This window comes from Miniopterus schreibersii (assembly GCF_964146895.1).
Source record: "Miniopterus schreibersii genome assembly, chromosome: 3".
Taxonomy (NCBI): Eukaryota; Metazoa; Chordata; class Mammalia; order Chiroptera; family Miniopteridae; genus Miniopterus; species Miniopterus schreibersii.
Genome location: NC_138103.1, coordinates 2,447,270 through 2,465,165, shown reverse-complemented (window position 1 = coordinate 2,465,165; position 17,896 = coordinate 2,447,270). Strand labels below are relative to the sequence as shown.

The window sequence follows — 17,896 nt, the reverse complement described above, 5'->3', positions numbered from 1 at the left end:
GTTGTTTATCTGTGTTTTCTTGTAGTTCATGGAATTTCTTTAAGAGGATTATTTTGAATTCATGTCAGAGAATTCATAGATCTCCATTTCTTGAGGGTTAGTCGTTGGAGTTTTATTAGTTTCATTTGCTGGTGTCATGCGTCCCAGACTATTCATGGTCCTTCTGGCCTTGCTTTGGTGTCTGCACGTTGGAGGAACTAGGCATGTCCTCTGGTCTTTACAGACTGGCTTCCACAGGCAAAGCTCTTCCCCAGACAGCCCATCAGAGGTTGTGGGTGAGCCATCTGGGAGGATCCAGAGGTGGGCTTGCTGCTGGCATCCTTGGGTGGATAGGTCTGGTGCCTGGTCAGCAGGTGAGCAACCCTGATCGTTGGGTACACGGGGACCAGCCTCATGTCTGGACCCATGGGGGTGGATCTGGAGCCTGGGTCCACAGGGGCAAGCAAGTGCTGGGGACCCCTGGGGTGGGCCCAGCATGTGGATCCACAGAGGCCAGTTGATACTTGTATAGTGAATGATCTGTACACTCTCGGTATCCCAGCAGGTACCCAGATGGTCCACTGGGTGAAGAAGGACAATAGTGGAACTGTTATTTATTCACTCCTTTTAGTGCTCATTTCATGGGTGTTTTATAATACACTGAGTGTTACTGCATAGGACACATACATAAACTATAAATAAATGCACATATCTGCAGGGTACAGGCTCAAAGTGTATACTGCTGAAGCGAGTGTCCAAAGGAGTTTAGAGACCACTGCTCCAGACCACTGCCTTCCGCTTTCTCTCCCGAGAGGACATAACTAACTGACTCGCTTTCAGCTTTCTTAATTGCAGCAGATCTGAAGATATATTCTTTTCACCTTGGTAAAGCTGTGTTTTTTTGGTTTTTTTATAGAACAGCTTACGGTTTTTAGAGACAGAGGAAGGGAGAGGGAGAGAGAGAGAAACATTGATGCGAGAGCAAAGCATCCCTGGGCTGCCTCCTGCTCCCTCCCCGAGGCCCACAACCTGGGCACGTGCCCTTGACTGGAATCGAACTGGCAACCTCCTGGCTCATGGGACGAGGCCCGACCACGTGAGCCACACGGGCCCGGGTGAACCGTGCTTTCTAAGTATCCATAAAGTAATGCCCCTACTATCTCTCAGAGAGAGTGAATTCAGAAACTTTACCTATGACCATGGTCTCACGCTCAGAGAATAGATTCCCTGTGCCTCGTGAAGTTAACTCGTTGCTATTATAGGCACATTAAGAAGTAACTCTATTCTCCAGCCGCCTGAGCATAGTTTGAAGGTAAGGAATTGCCTGTTCATTGAGCACAAGTCAGTAAGTGGAGCCGCCTGATGACAGACCAGGGAACAATCAGATACAATGCAGTAAGTTATGTCCTGTCACAGTGTGATTCTTCATAACTCAGCTGTCGCTCTAGACACTTTTGCGTTTTTGGAGAAGAGAAAGACTTAAAATTTAGGCTCATGTTGCAGACAAGGTAAAAACCCTGGGATGTGGGTGGAAGGAAAGACGTCACAGAGAAGACTCTTGAAGTGGGCCCTGAAGGGTGAGGAAAGTTTGCCCAGGTGACAATGGGATAAATGAAGAGCCTCCCGGACAGAGGGAACAGGCTGGGCGCAGACTCGGGCAGGAGGTCCCTGCAGGGGGAGCTGGGGGCGGCGTGGCAGGGCTGGGGCACGCAGAGAGCAGGGCGTGCGGGAAGGGCAGGCCCCAGAGGCCGAGCGCGGAGCCCGGTAAGATGGGCGTTGAGGGTTAGACAAGCTGGGGAGCACGTCCCCACTAAGCCTCTCCCTGCTCCGTGACCTCGAGTAACTGTGGTCATTCCTAATTCCCTGTCTGTACACCCACCGCGACGACCCTAGTCTTACCCCGAGGGCCATTGTGAGTTGGACACAAGGGAGCCCTCCTGTGGTGCTTAGGGTGGCACGCGGCCACGTGACATCATGTAAGGTCTCGGTGAATAGAAACTGCGGCTGTGCCCCTACCCGGGGCGGGTGACGGAATGGCTCAGACACCATGTCAGAGAGCTCAGGCTTTACATTTAGGTCATTGTTTCTAAAATGTGATCGTTTGTCTGTAAAACAAATGGTCCTCGAGTAGTTGGCAGTTTCTGTGGCAAAAGCAATGAAAAAATCTGTGCTTAAGAATTTTTACTATTGAAATGGCAGAAAAGTCATGAAATGCCATTCGATTCTTAATAATGGCTCCCGCGTGCAGGCGTGTGGTTAAATTCACTGCCAGGAGAGCTTGTTTTAGCAGCATCGCTGGCATAGTATTGCTTGTGTGTATAAAATTCACATTACTTTGTTGTTACTATTATGTTGCGCTGGGGCTCTGATGAACAAAAATAGACTAATGACTAAAAGTGGTTTCCTGAAGTGCCAAAGCAATGACAGAAATAGCAGGGCAGACACTGCGACTCCAGCATAATCAGGGCCGGGCCTCCCGGGTCTGTGGGCCGGGAGCATCTGTGAAGCGATGGCCTCCCCAGCAGCCGGCGAAGGTGCACGGGAATGTGGCTGCCACTGTCTGAAGCCTGGGCTCCACTGAACAAGAGCTGTATCCCCTCGTCAACATGCTCGGAAAAGGCGCCGCAAATTCAGGTTGAGCAGAACGCTTGGAGAGAAAGCAGAGGCCGCCACAAGCAAGCCTACCAGTAGGGCTGCACACGAACTCGGCGCGACTGTGACCACTCAGCAAGGACAGTGCCATCTGCCAGCGGAGTGGAGCCCCCGGTGGGAAGGGCCTGGAGCCCCCAGTGGGAAGGGCCTGAGCCAGCTTCGCGCCGCGGCGGCTTGTACGTGGGTGAGAGAGACACACCTGGCCACGTGAGCCCGATTTGCCAGTAACCCAGTGCTATTTCTGCGAGACTGGTGCAGGTTAGAAGCGTACTGGGGGTGATGCTGGACCCGTCATGTGTCCAACAAAGAGAGGTTGTATCTGTTGTGACGATCATGCAAAAACAACGGCAAACCCAGCCTTTTAAATAATAAGAATTCATTTCTCTCGTGAGTCCGCGGCCAGCGATGGCCCCGCCTGCTTCAGCGAGGCTCGCTCGGCCAGCGGTAAGATACGGCAGGTCAGCTACATCATTTGTGGAGCCCAGTGCAAAAGAAAACTCAGTGTCCCTTATTCAAAAATTATTAGCGATTTCAAGATGGTGGCAGCAGAACCAAGCACAAGCCTCTCTTAGCCCAGGACCCTGTGTGACTGCAAAGGTCTCATGGCCGTGAGGCCGGCCGGCTGTGGGTCACGCGGGCCGTCTGCTGCTCTCAGCTCGGTTCTTTCACGTGGATGGGCATCAGCAGGCTCTTGGCTAGTCTGGGATAGACTTCGCCGGGACAGCCGGGGTCACTGGGCTCTGCTCATGGGCCTTACCCCTCACAGGCCGGCCCACGCGTGCCCGCGGCACCGGCACGTGAGCGAGAACCAGCACAGCGCGCCCTAAGGCGCAGGCCTGTCGGGCCTCGGCTCGAGCCACGTTCCTCACCCCCTTTTGGGTCACGGCAGGTCACGTGGCCACCTCGGAGCAGGGGTGGGAGGTGCTACAGCCCTAGATGACGGGAGGCGCGGTGCAGGGAGGGCTGCGGAGTTGGGGCCATCTCGGCCGCCACCTCACCTAGGGCGCTGTGTCTGAGTGCTAACCCGTCCCCTGCGCCCCGCGCTCAGGGCAGAGCGCACCGTGTCGTGCTTGCTGAAGAAGTAACGAAAATTGTTGGCACCGCCAAATGTCAGCAGCTGAGCAGGTCCTCGCCACGCGTCCGTGGAAGGGGACGGCGGGCACCGAAACTGCTTTTCCGCGCCAAGCAGCCGACCCTCCCGGGGGAGGCGCTCGCGTGCGTAATTGAAATGAGAGAGGAGGAGATTTCTCTGTGACACTAAGAATGCCATGAAGGACCAGACCCTCCACCGGGCCCTCGTGTTATCAGCGCTGAGAGGAAGTGGGATCTCTGTGACTTCAAGTGGGGCGTCAACATGCCACGGTCAGTAGCTTGAAAAGCTTGAGCCTCTTGTTTCTGGCGAACATAATAGGATATTCAGGGCTGGTGATGGGATGTCAGGAAATTGAACCGTGGCGCAGGTGACTTCGTGGGCAGGCACCCACTCTCTCCTGCCACTTGGTTTTCTTCAGCCTCCTGAGAGACAATCAATGACATATTATTGGGCATCTTTTAAAACCATACGCATTGCCAAAAAACAGAGAAATTCTTCCCAGAAGGGAATGCAACAAAAACACCAGGAATTCCGCTGCAGCTGCACCCCGGTTTGAACACCGCCCCTCCGCCCTGAACGAGGGGTGCTCTTCGGCCCGGCGGCCGTGAAAGCGGCCCTTAGGGAAACCGCACGGCCGCTTTTAGGTGTGTCTCACCCAAATACACAAAACCACCAGGCAGGGCCACCAAACACTGCTGCTTTATCTAAGGGCCATAGCTCTTAGTGCTTTCTAATTTAACAGAACAAGCTAAGTGGAGTGCATGATACAGGCATCCACCCACATAGGCATGTGATAGATTTTAACGTTTGACTGCAAACAGCGGTATTCCTTTTGCTGAGCTGATCTTTCTCAGCACCCAACTTTTGCTATGTCAACTTTCTCTGCCCAACTTCAGGATCTGAGTATATTTAAACACTTCTTTTTAATAAGGCCGGCACTGCACTGTCCAGACTCTTGCTACTTGTTTTCCAAAATTCGAGCAGGAAGTACCGAGGAACTTCACTCTGTCCCTTGCTGAACGAGCTGGACTTCCCTGTCTCCCTCCTGCCTCCCCCGGAGCAACTCAAGCCGCAACACTTTCAAACCCTTTCCTGGCCCAACTTCAATGTTGAAATCGTGAAATTCTTGTTCTGGGTTTTAATTTTTTCCACAATATGCATCTCCACGTTTATTTCGATACAGCCATATGTTTTACTCGTGTGTGTTTGGGGGCACTATGTTTTTTGTATCCATCACTTCCTTTCTCTGGACTTTGCAGTGCTGGAAGCTGGCGTGTCCTTCCAAATGCCATCTCCTTTCTAGCTTCAGGAGCAACTGCTGGGCCTCTGAGATAGAGGTAAAGGTCCCGCCGGGAATAGCCTGCCCTTCTTGGTCGCTGAGTATAGTGCAGCCCCTGCGGTTACTCGGAAGCGGCCTGCCTTGGAGAGCTGCCCGGGCCGTGCTGGGGAAGGGCGGGCAGGCCGGGACCACCTTCCTCTCCCTCCCAACCTCAGCCCCCCTGCTAGGAGACCCCGCTAAGGAGGGGCCAGCTTTCCCATCCGGGCCAACCTTGCCGTCTAGAGCCTTCCCCGGGGAATGGTTCATTCCCTGGGTCTTCATCCTGGGACTTGACCCTCCTGAAGCTGCCGGCAGGTGCCCTCTGACGCAGCCAGGCAGATAGAGCCCTGCCTTCCGTTACCCTGACGGCCGCCTGGAGCCACTCTCAGTCCTCCAGTTTGTTTGCACTAATCCTGGATCCCCCCTTCCCTGGGAAGGGCTGCCGTCCCTCAGGAGCGCTCGGCATCGGCTGTCTGCCTGGTTTGGCCATGGGTTCCGTCCTTAGGTGTCCTTCTAACTGCTTCTGACTGACCGATAGGACTCTTTCTTGGTTGTCGGCAAGTATCGATCCGTATGCTAAGTCCGCATGTGTGTGTAAATATAAGATATACATTTTTCCGTCATTTTAGAGGAATTTTGGAACATAGGAGGTAGATACCTATGGTGAGAAAATAAAATGGGGAGACTGGCACCAGATGGCGTGTCCCAGGGACTGGCCATATTTTTTGGCAGCTAAATCTGGGCATTTGTGCCTAAAAGGGTGAGCTCACTGTGACTCGTGTTTTAACTAACGCTCGGTCTACTGAAGTTGTAAAGATAAACACCTTGTTTCCCCAGGCCTTTCACATGCAGCCCACAGACCATGCTGCTGAATGGATAAGTCCACCTACATCTTACCTGCAGTATGGCTAATTCTTATTTGTTCTTATATCCATGCTGAATTAATGTGTCAATTTGACATAGGAAATTCTCCTAAATATTTAACACCATTTACAAACTTGATTAACTACCTCCCCTTAGCTTGGGCATTTTTTACCCACAATTACAAATTTTATTCTTTTCGGCGTTTCAAACACCTGACAAGACAGACTTATAAATGCAAGAAACAGATTGCTAAGCACTGAAACCATGGTTACAAACCCAATAAGCCCAAGTAATTGACTAACCCAGAAGTTTATAAACATTCAGTTTCAGTCTAAATCAATCGATCTCTTAAACATTTTAAATCACAGGTCTTCTTAGATCAATCAAACTCTCTTACCCCAAGCTCTAGCCGTTTCACCTGTTCGTAGCCTGGCGACCGAAAGCAGCAGGGGGAGGAAGGCGGACCGTGTGCCTCTCGGTGCTGCTTGCCCGGCGCTGCGCCCGCCCTGCCCGGCCCTAGTGTGTCGGCGCCCCTGTCCCCCAGATGGCTTTTTCTTTTTTGGAGGAGGCGAGTGGTCACTCATTCACTCGCCTTGTCTTCTTCGTAAATTGTCATTTTTAATTGTGGTAAAATACACTCAGCGTAGAACTGACCGTCTTAACCACTTCTCAGTGCCCAGTAACTCTTCACAGCCGGCCTCTCGGTGCCCTCAGCGGGTAAATTACACTTACTGTGTAATTATGGATTTTAGGAGCAATTAGAAAAGAATGACGTTTTCCCTTCCCACTGCCAGATTTACCAACCTACGGGCACCTGTGCTCATTTCATCTGCTCCCCCCCTTACAGCGAAAGGACTGTCCATGGCCCCCGAAGGTCAAGCCCCACCCCCACCTTGGACCCCAGCGCCCTCGCCAGCCAAGGACTCTGTTCCCCATCTTCCCCTCCTCCCCGACTTCCCCTCACCCTCCACCAGCTTACTAAAACGGCATCTTTAAAAACGCAAATAAGACCCAGTTTTCTTTGGCTTTCCCTCTTTCCAGCCACTGCCCCCTATAGGAAAATTCCTCTCAAAGGGCCGTCTGGCCCGCTCTCTCACCGCCTTACCTCGCTTTCCCCATTCCCCAGCCCACTGCGCCGCCCCGGGACCCCTGGCTTAGCAGCCCCGCTCCCCCACCTGCAGCTGTGCAGCCCCCTCCCCGGACCTCGCTCAGGGTGCCTAGGTCCCTGGAATTCTCTCTCTAAATGGCCCCAAACCAGCTCCGGGCTGGTGAGGGGCTGCTCCTTAGAGCCAAGGGGTGCTGTGTGTGTGTGCGCGTGTGTGCGCGTGTGCGTGCGTGTGTGTGCATGTGTGCGTGTGTGCACCTCTGCCTTGAGCCAGGCTGTGTGCTGGGGTGGGCGTGGGGAAGGGCGTCCGTGGAGCGCGATGCTCACGCTGGAGGGAGGGAAGCAGGGCAGGGACTGGTGCTCCCTGTGCCCGCCCACTCTGGCGAGGAACGCGAGGAACTGGAGGTTTCTCAATTTCAACCTCGCCTCTCTGTAGATGGTGACTATGTGTGTGTCAAGGGAGGAAGGTAATTTCTTTCTTAGCAGTTTGCTCCAGGGACAGCATTCAAACACTCAGCCATGCGTGGTGTAGACCCCCACTTGCACCTCGGGCCCGCAGCTGCCCACTCCAACCAGGTTTTCATGAGCCCCCTGGAGCCGCCGTCCCGTGGCCGAGCCTCCCGGCGCCTCCCCCTCGCAGCAGCACCGCCACGAGGCACCACGCTCTCCTCCTGGGCTCGGCACAGCACGTGCCTGCCTCCTGTCCCCCCGGGCCTCTCCCAGCTGCACCTAAACCTCGGAAACCGCGGGCCAGGCGGGGCCTCCACGCACTCCACGCAAGTCCTCTCCTTTGCTGCCTCAGGTCCCGGGTCTGTAAATACCACCTGCAGGCGATGCCACTCTACTGCTCCATTTCCAGCTTCTCTTGTCTTCTCCACATGGGCATCTAATGGGCACCCCAGCTCTACCGTCCACACTAGGATTCTCGAGTGCCCTCAGCAAACCAGCTCTTCCCGCCGCCCCGCACCCCAGGACCTCACCCCGTCCAGGTGCTTAGTCCAAACCCTGGCGGTGCTCCCTTTGGCTGACGGCCTCAGGCTCCGTCCCACAGCCAGGCCGTCCCAGTGAAGGTCTTTGGCCTCCCTTCGAAACACATCTCGGACTCCTCACCTCTCTCCACCGTCACCCTCGCCCACGCCCGCTTGCTATTCCTCCTGGACTGGGCAAGGGCCTCTGCGGCCGCCCGCTTCCACGCAGGGCTCTCCTCGCCGCAGACTGTGAATCAGCACAGCCCCCGGGGCATTTAAAGTCGTAAATCAGATCACAGGGCACCCTGCTCAAACCTCCCAACGGCCCTCCCTCCACGTTAGAAACAAAATGCAGACTCCGCCACGCGGCCTGTCTGCAGGGTCCTCCTGGGCCCCACGCTGCTTTCTCTGCACCTCCCCCGCCTCACTCCTGCATCCTGGCCATCCTGCCACCTCGCACACTCAGGTACACACCCAGCTCACAGTGCCTCGCACACTCAGGGGCACACCCAGCTCACAGTGCCTCGCACACTCAGGGGCACACCCAGCTCACAGTGCCTCGCACGCTCAGGGAATCACCCAGCTCACAGTGCCTCGCACACTCAGGGAATCACCCAGCCCGCAGTGCCTCGCACACTCAGGGGCACACCCAGCTCGCAGTGCCTCGCACACTCAGGGAATCACCCAGCCCGCAGTGCCTCGCACACTCAGGGAATCACCCAGCTCGCAGTGCCTTGCACACTCAGGAACACACCCAGCTCACAGTGCCTCGCACACTCAGGGAATCACCCAGCCCGCAGTGCCTTGCACACTCAGGAACACACCCAGCTCACAGTGCCTCGCACACTCAGGGAATCACCCAGCCCGCAGTGCCTCGCACACTCAGGGGCACACCCAGCTCACAGTGCCTCGCACACTCAGGGAATCACCCAGCCCGCAGTGCCTCGCACACTCAGGGAATCACCCAGCTCACAGTGCCTTGCACACTCAGGAACACACCCAGCTCACAGTGCCTCGCACACTCAGGGAATCACCCAGCCCGCAGTGCCTCGCACACTCAGGGGCACACCCAGCTCACAGTGCCTCGCACACTCAGGAACACACCCAGCTCACAGTGCCTCGCACACTCAGGAACACACCCAGCTCGCAGTGCCTCGCACACTCAGGGGCACACCCAGCCCGCAGTGCCTCGCACACTCAGGGGCACACCCAGCCCGCAGTGCCTCGCACACTCAGGGGCACACCCAGCTCGCCACGCCTCGCACACTCAGGGGCACACCCAGCTCGCCACGCCTCGCACACTCAGGGGCACACCCAGCTCGCCACACCTTGCACACTCAGCAACACACCGAGCCCACTGTGCCTCCACCTTTGCACGCCCTGCTCCCCGCACACGCTGCTCGGCTTCTTCATGGTCCACTCTTCACACACGTTAGGCCTCAGCCCAGATGCCTCCCCTGAGATGCCGATGGTGGCCAGTGCACCCCCTTTCCTGTCCGTCACTTAACCAGGTTTCCCTTCGCTTTTAAAAGTCATGTTAGTTCTGTGTGTGTTTGTTTTCAGTGTCTGATAGAACTTAGCACAGTTCTGACAGGTCACGAGGTAACCGGTGCCTGCACTCGCTGCTGGGCGCTCATTTCGCTGGCCCCGGTTGTCCTCCTGTCATACGGCCGTTTCTCCACCCGTCAGCCAGTGTCCCGGAGACGTGAGGAGCAGGACAGCTGATTCTTTGCATCTGTCTTCTATTATGGCAAAAGTGTCAAATGGTATAAGAAAGGAGGTTTCTTTTTGATATATTGTGCCTTTTTCAATGCATTTAAAATTTATTGCTACAATAATAATTATAAAAAAGAGGTACAAAAACTTTCTACTTGAAATCGCTAGAATGTGAATTACAGAAAATTCACCCGAATGCAGCGCACAACCTCGCACCTCCTCCGTTATGTCGAGAAGAACTCCAAATAAAGATCTGCCATTCAGGTTATCAGGAGAATTAAAAGATCGTGTTTTACAAAATATAGTAACCAGTGGTAAAAAAATCCCACTAGGGCGTGTAAAGTATGTTCTTCTAAGGGAAAGTGTAGTGAAACACGACATGTATGTAAAACTTGTTTCATACCATTGCATGTACATATGTGTTATACAACACATCACACGCAAAAAAATAGGATAAAAGAAAGGATAAAAAGATAAATAAAATATTTAAAAATATTAAAATATATGCAATATGGTTAATTGCGACATATAGTGATATAAATACAAGATATGATAAAATAAAGTACATTTAAGTTTATTCAGATGCTTTCATTTAATTCAAGTGCAGAACAGTAGCCGTGGCACAGGCGAGTTCTGGCTGAAATAGCCGGTCCACGAGGCTTGGGGTCCCTAAACGCAGGGCTTCACCTCGCTTTTCCACGGCTCTCCGCCCAGTGCCTGGAACAGATCAATAAATTTTGAATTAAGCCGCATTACGTGTATGAAGTTCTTTTAAGGATTCACACAGCTCAAGTAACATGTGGAGCCACAGGTGGTGACAGTTGTCTGCACGCCGACCCCTGCGGCTGACCCGGGTCTCACCACAGGCTCGCTCACCTGCCCATCGGCCCTGACATGTTCAAGGTCCCCACCGTTGTCGGCTCTCCCCTCCGATGGCAGAGCGGTCCTCGCGGCGCTGGGGCCACAGCTCAGGGACTTCGGCCGGGGGTCGCAGGCTGCCGGAGGGCTTGGGTGCAGCGGGACCTGAAACACGCTTTCCAGGGCGAGAACGCCAGCCCCTTCCATGGCCTTTCTTTAAATTTTACTTTTCAATTACAGTTGACACTATTATTTTGTATTAGTTTCAGGTGCCCAGCGAAGGGTCCCCAGCGATTCCGTGCCCACCTGGCACCACACGGTTGGTACCTGGTCTGTCCAGGGCAGACACCGAGCCTCCGCCTGGCGCTTAGAATGGAAAGGTCACAGCCTGAGCACCGCTTATGTTTCATATGCAGCCAGGGTTTAAAAACCTTATTCTTTGCACAACGTTTTCCTCTTAAACTTGTGCCGCGGGAGCCTGTCTGCCCCTCGACTGTGCTCCTGCTCATTCTTGGGACCCCCCCCACCCCCGTCTAACTGCCTTGCAGCCCTACCCCGCAGACGCCCCTGGGGGCCGATGACTCCGCGTGCATCTGTTCTGGAAACTCCGGGACTCTCATTATTTCCAGTCGTTTGGGGGTGATTCCCCCAGGTCACGTGCAAGGAGAGGTCATTTCTGTCTCATTTCCATCAGCTCTACCTTATTTTGTCTCCATGGCCTGTTTGTTTTTCTTGAGCTTCCAGAAAAAACGTCATGTGAGGGCAGCAACTCGCTTCCTGGCTCAGCTCCTGCCTTGAAAGGGACAACTCTGGTGTTTCAGGGTTAAGGATAATGTTGACTGTGGATCCGAGATTCTTCTACCATCTATTCCTTAATTTATGGCATATTTATTGGCCCCCCTCCAAACGCGTTGGGTTTGGCAATAGGCAGGACGCCGGCCGCCCCGGGGAGCGGAGCCCACAGTGCGGTGCCAGCAGAGGCCCGGCAGCAGGGTTGGCAGGGTTGGCAGGGAGGCCACACCGGATGCCAGCCTTCCTGAAGGCTGACGGACCCGTGCGGGGGTTTCATCAGGGATGTATGCTGTCTTTTTAAATGCTTTTTTAGCATTTGTTTGTTAAATGATGTAGTTGTGTTTTGTTTGCTTTTTTACTTGACCTGTTAGGATGATTGATATATTTTCATTCATTCATTGAAAAAATATTTGAGCCAAACATTCTTCTATTACTGTCACATTAATTTTGTGAGTTTTATAAAGTGTTGTAGGGCTTTGTGATTATTAAATATCAATTTATAAATATTAAAACAGTTTTTACTGGCATGATATTCTTTAATTTTTATTACTAGATCAATGGCTCATTATTGGGAAATCAAAAGATGCAAAAGCACATACAGCTGGAAAGGTTGCAATTTCCCAGCATCTCAAGGGATAGTCCCTACTGATCGACATTTCTGGACCTTTTTCCTTTTCAATTTTAATAAATTTCTAAAATTCATTTGCCAGCAATTTCTGTGGGATTTTCACATCAATGCTCATGGCTGAGGTACAGCTATCACGGTAGGAAAGCCGCACCCGGCTCCACATCAGGGTCGCCTCTCCTGCTAATCAGGTGACACTTGGTGGCAGTTCCTGACCCGTCTGCTCTGTTCCCTGCAGCCACGGGCATTCTGGGCACCACGCAGAAGTCACTGAGTCCATTTGTTCCAAAAGTATTTATCGAGCACTTATCTGACTTCATGCAACTTACATTCTAGGCAAGGGGCAAATAATAAAGTAAACCAGATGCAGGGCATGTTCAAGAGTGTTGGGAGCTTGGGAGAAAGGCAGGAACGGGCATGGGAAACGCTGGGGGGCCGAGGGAACCATCACTGTGGGAAGGAAAGCCCCAGATGGGGAGGTAGAGGCCTTTGCTGAAAGAGAATTCAGACCCAAATGAGAAGGCCCGACCTACGCCACTTACTCAGGATCCGTGAACCTGGCGAGTGTGTGGAGCAGAGTAAGTGAGGCGCAGGGGGCACCTCTGGGGGAGTCCACGCGGGCCGAGTGCACAGCGGACGCGCTGACCTGCAGGAGACAGGCAGCCACCGAGAGGCGGGGAGGCACGGTGGGAACGCTGTCGGGGTCTGCGTCCTGATCCTGATCCAGGGGCTGTCGACACCCCGCTGTTCCGACTGTGAAAACTCATCCAACTGAACATTTATAGGCGTGCGTTTTTTATATGTATGTTACATGTCATCGTTTCATTACTGTTTTTTTGTTTGTTTGTTTAATTATATCTTTATTGATTTCAGAGAGAGGAGAGGGAGAGAGAGAGAAACATCAGTGATGAGAGTCATTGATCGACTGCCTCCCGCACACCTTGACTGGGGATCGAGCCCACACCCTGGGCATGTGCCCTGACCGGGAATCGAACTCTGATCACCTGGATCCTAGGTCAACGCTCAACCGCTGAGCCATGCCCGGCCGGGCTCATTATTGTTTTTTTAAATTCAAAAATTAGCTGTGTCATTGGTAGGTGGCACAAACATCCGAAGGACCCTCCTGCCCTGCTCGCCCAAACCTGGCCCGCTGAGGGGATGCGCCATCGCCAGTGCGTCCGAATGGCCGAGTGAGGGGTTGGACAGGTGCATCGCGGCACTCTCAGCATGGCTTTCTGCCCAGCCTCCCCGAAACTGATCCCCTGGGGAAACTAAAGCTACAGCTATTGTCATGTCATTGCCGTGCTTTAAAAAAATTGTCTCTGCCACCCGCGCCCCCCCCCCCCCCCCCCCCCGCCGCTGACGTGAGGACACTGAATGCATTCAGCAGACATTCAAACCCTTTTAGGGTTTAGAGTCAGGACATTAAATAGAGTAAGGACCAGGCAGGCGTTGGTCCAGTGATGTGGGGACACGAAGGTTCTTGCTGATGCTGGTGGGACCGGTTTCACTCCCATGGAGGCAGCAGATGCCGGGTCGCAGAGGGTCGGTGAGCAGCAGCTCGCAAGGCGCCGGAACCAGTGAAAGCTGAAAACCGAGAGACATTTACGTGGGGTCGACGATGTTCGTTAGTGTTTGTGTGACTGTTTATCATAAAAGATGAGAGAAACGAGAGTGTTTACGTGCTAATGGGGGTGTTTCAATAGAGGGGGACAGTTTCATTCATTTCTTTCTGCATTCAGTCCTTTGGTGATTTGTGTACCAAGTACTTCCTAAGTACCTGCTGCACCGGGACTGTTCTTGCCGAGTAACAGGGCAGTGAGCAAACTGGACGCAGCGTCTGCCCTCCCGCGGTTCACAGCTGTCAGGGGAGAGAGAAGCTGAAGGCAGGTGGCAGAATGACTGTTGGGTACAGGGGCGTCCAATCAAAGCACAAGGGCAGGAACGCACGGACAGGAGGGAGCTTCCTACAGGGAGATAGCAGTGACACCCCTCCTCACGGGGTGACCGCTAGAAGGCGGCGCAAGCCCTGAGCAGTTGGCGGAGGAGCGGGCGGAGGCCTCTCCCGGCAGCGTGTGGGAGGCGGGCCTGGGGCGAAGCGGGAGAGGAGGGAAGCCCTGCTCCCTGAGGCCCGAGAGGCACCTGGCTCGGCAGCTGCCACCCTCGGTTTCTGAAACCGGCAGCTGTGAAGGGAGACTCGGGACACAGTCAGTGACTAGAATTCTGCAGGGTCACACCTGACACGAGGACCAGAGAGCCAGCGTTGGGGGCGAAACGACAGGGTCAGAGCAGCCTGTGAAAACCTCTGGGGCAGAGTCCCCCGGGAATAACGTGCTTTCCGGGTCCTCCGGCGGCGCAGGCGCAGGGCTCTGCTTCTGCAGGGGAGCATGAGCTGAAGTCTTTGGTTTGCACTTGGGACTTTGTGTAAAAATTGTTTGCATAACTCTCAGCTTAATGAGAACCTTGCAGGATGGGAGGTTTGGCACGACTGAGACCCATGGAAAAACAAGTGGGTCCTTATGCCCGTCTCACTATCCAAGGGATGGGTTTTCCTTCCTTGCACTGCCCCCCACCCCGCCCCTGGCTGCTTTTCATTCTGAAGTGGGAAATTCGACCCTCACTAAGTGTAATGATCGCAGTCAAGATACCTAGCTTGCAGATTATTAATTCTTTGTGGTATTAATAAAGCACATTCAATGTTCCCTGTCACCCCCCTGCACCCTGCTGGGCTTTCTCACGTGGGGAAGAAAGGGGTGACGTTAGCACCCAGGAGTGCATAGGGGTGTGAGTCTCATGGGTGAATAGACATCACTGGCTATGCTCGGGAGGGGAAAAAATGAAAAGTAGACAATAACTAATACAATGCAACCCCTTCATTTCTCAGGTGTGGAAACTGAGGCCCAGAGAGGTGATGTGATTTGCCAAAAGTCATGCAACTAGTGGCGGAGCCAGGCCTAGAAGCCAGGTGCCCTGGCTCCCAAGACATTCTGCGGCCCGAGGAATGGAACAGGTAGTATTGCTCCCCTGGGGGCTGGGGGTCAGCTTTCAGCCCAGAGCTGCCTGGGGTCCCAACTGAGGAGGCCAAGGGACGTATTGGCCCATGTTTCTGACAATTGAATGACTTAGGGGTGAAATCAAAGCTGGGTAAGAGAAAGAAGGTGAGGTTTGAAACTTAACCGTTATAACTGGGGTAAGTTATGCAAAAACGTAACCCAGTGTACCATGGCCACCTTCCCCAGGTGGATCCGTCTCTGGCTGTGTCATGTCCCTCTTCAGACAGCTCAGCGCTGAGTCACCTCCCAGCCATTCTGACACCCAGGCTCACAGTGTTGGGAAAATCAGTGGCCACTTGCAGAGGACAAATGGGGGAAAAGGGTGTCAGGGAGGCTAGTTAGGAGCTTTTGTAGAGACCCAAGAGAAAACTCATGAGAACAGTCTGGCGGGTGGGATCTGCTGGATTGGGTGACGTCACAAGGGTGATGGCCGATAAGGTTGGTCAGCTGCGGAAAGGATAGACTCACACGACACCCCCCTCAAAGCGGGGAGGCAAGGGGCCCTCCTGCTTTCGTACATACTCACTTGCTGTGTGTATCCAGGGACATTCTTGAGACCCCGATTGATAAAACAAAAACTATTTCTGCTACTGTAGGAGTTACCCTGTGTGTTTCACGTAAACATGGGTGGCTGCTAATGAGTATTGATTCCTCCGGGGAGCCCGCGCCACAGTCTCTTCTTCATGAATCAAATGGTGGTTTATTGAGCACCTACTATGTGCCAGGTGCTATCGTGGGCACCTCAGTGGTTGTTTATTGAGCACCTACTATGTGTCAGGTGCTATCGTGGGCACCTCAGTGGTTATTTTTGAGCACCTACTTTGTGATGGGCACTACTGTGGGCACTTGGGATACATCAAGTGAACCAAACAAGCAAATACCCTTGAACTCGCGGAACCCCACCAAGAGAGGGTGCCGAGAGAAGCCAGTCTCTTGGAAAAAACAACAGAAGAGAAAGCTGGGAAGGGGCAAATTGCTTAATTGAAATGGTATTAATTAAAATAAAGGCCAGAAAGAAGTATATTGAAAGGCTGAGTTTCACTGGGTTCCTTGGAGAAAAATTTTTCTAAGCAGAGAGAACTGAGGTGACGGAGTGACCATGGCAGAGGATCTCCCCAAATCAGTGGCCGTGACCTTGTGGCTCCCGAAAGGCTCAGACCCCTGGGGGTTAGCCACAGCGCAGGCAGGAGGTGCCGCGGACCGGCGGGGGCAGCCCCCAGGGGTTCAGATCTGTGGGCGGAACAAAGCCAGTGCCAGCTGAAGCGGGTAGTCAGGCTCCAGAAGACCCAGCAGCTTTGTCACGATGTTTCAGCAAGAGGTGGGGAGCAAGTCATGGAAAATCCTAGGCTGTCTAAGATCCAGGTAAGTCAGGCCGGGCACAGAAGCAGGGCTGTGGTCCGCGAGTCGGAAGCCGAAGGAACGTGTTCAGCCCCTGGGAAGAGCAGGTCCCACGCCAAGCGCAGCGCTGAGGGGACTCGGGACCAGAGTGGAGAGGAGCCCACGTCAGACAGGGCATGAGGTCAGGACTCGCAGAGTCCCGGTCCCAGCCGAACCTTGATCAGACCGGGGACAGTAGCCAGAGGGCCTGAGCTCCGCGCCCTTTAAATGCCTCTGCACTAGGAGCAGGTGCCACCCAGTTGGTGGCACCCGGGACTGGGCTGTGGAGAGAGAACGGGGCGGAACGGGCTCCACCCGCCCCCAGGAGCCGCCGCCCAGGCAGGGCCTGCGGGTCCGCAGGTGGCCTCTCGCCCTGCTGTCAGCAGGAGTCCCCACCTGTACCCCCACGGTTGCCACGGCACTGACGGCTCAGAGAGTCCTGGTTCTCGGGCTAACCCGGGTGTCCCTCCAGCGCTCAGGGCGGCCTTCTCAGAAGCCGGTGGGACAGGCGCGGAGTCCTCCCCACTCCTCAGTCTGCAGGTGGTCCTTCCACCCCCACCGCCCAGCCTGAGCTGCCGCTGGGCTCGCCCACTGCGCAGCCACCCCACCGCCTGGCCCCGGCCTTTCCTGCTCCCTCTTCGGGGGCTCGCTAACCCTCAGGCTTCATGCTCGACGCCCGCCCGCCCGATGCACGGCTTCCTCTGGCTGCGCTTCCGGTGGACATTCTGTCCGGCCCCGCAACATCCAGCCCCCCCCCCCCCAGTAACAGCAGTACCTTTGGGGAATTTGAAAGTCTGGCCCACTTGCCACTGCCACGGCCACGGCCACTGCCACGGCCACTGCGTTCACTTTAACTCCCAACCAAACCTTCTGTCTCCGCTCCACTCACTCCAGAGTCGAAGCCCCGGGTAAGCCTCTCGCCCCCAGGTCAGCGCTGCCTTCCCGGGCCTGGCTCCTGCTTCCGAGGTGGCAGCCGAGAAGAGGCAGGCACCTTAAATTGCCCTTCATGAGACTAACCACAGGGGGGATTCTGAATCCCAGATGGTCAACAGGATAACAGTGTGAGCCACAGATGTAATTTAAAATCTTCCAATGTGAAATTTATGTTAATATTATATTTTATTTAACCCTATATTTCGAAGATTTCCTCGGGTCAACATGTAATCAGCATAAAAATATTAATGAGATATTGTTAGTGGTGGTTTAAGAGTTTGAACCCCAGGGTGTATTTTACACTCACAGCTCAATCCAGACACTAAATTTTTCAGTGGAAATATTTGACCTGTATTTATATTTACAGCTGAAAAAGTGGAATCACACCACCAAGTTGTTCCAAGCATACTTAAGTTTTCCAGTTACTGAATCAAGTACCATAAAAATCACTTTCCTTTCCTCACTCCCACATCCACAAAGCCAGCGCCCCTCTCTCAGAAGGCGGGTTTGAAACAGAAGCACGCCAGTCCCAAAGCTGTGCTGCCTGTGACTCGGGGGTCAGC

The 17,896-nt window shown here is 53.9% G+C and overlaps 1 protein-coding gene across 7 annotated transcripts in view; it reads left to right on the top strand.

Moving 5' to 3' along the window:
• Positions 1-17,896, top strand: part of TNRC6A (trinucleotide repeat containing adaptor 6A) — a 172,915-nt gene that overhangs the window by 13,137 nt on the left and 141,882 nt on the right. For all 7 annotated transcript variants that reach the window (XM_081131129.1, XM_081131126.1, XM_081131134.1 and 4 more), the window contains exon 2: positions 14,855-14,980. In XM_081131129.1, the coding sequence (XP_080987255.1) occupies positions 14,901-14,980 (80 nt within the window). In that variant the 5' untranslated portion in view covers positions 14,855-14,900. The remainder of the gene's footprint in view (positions 1-14,854; positions 14,981-17,896) is intronic.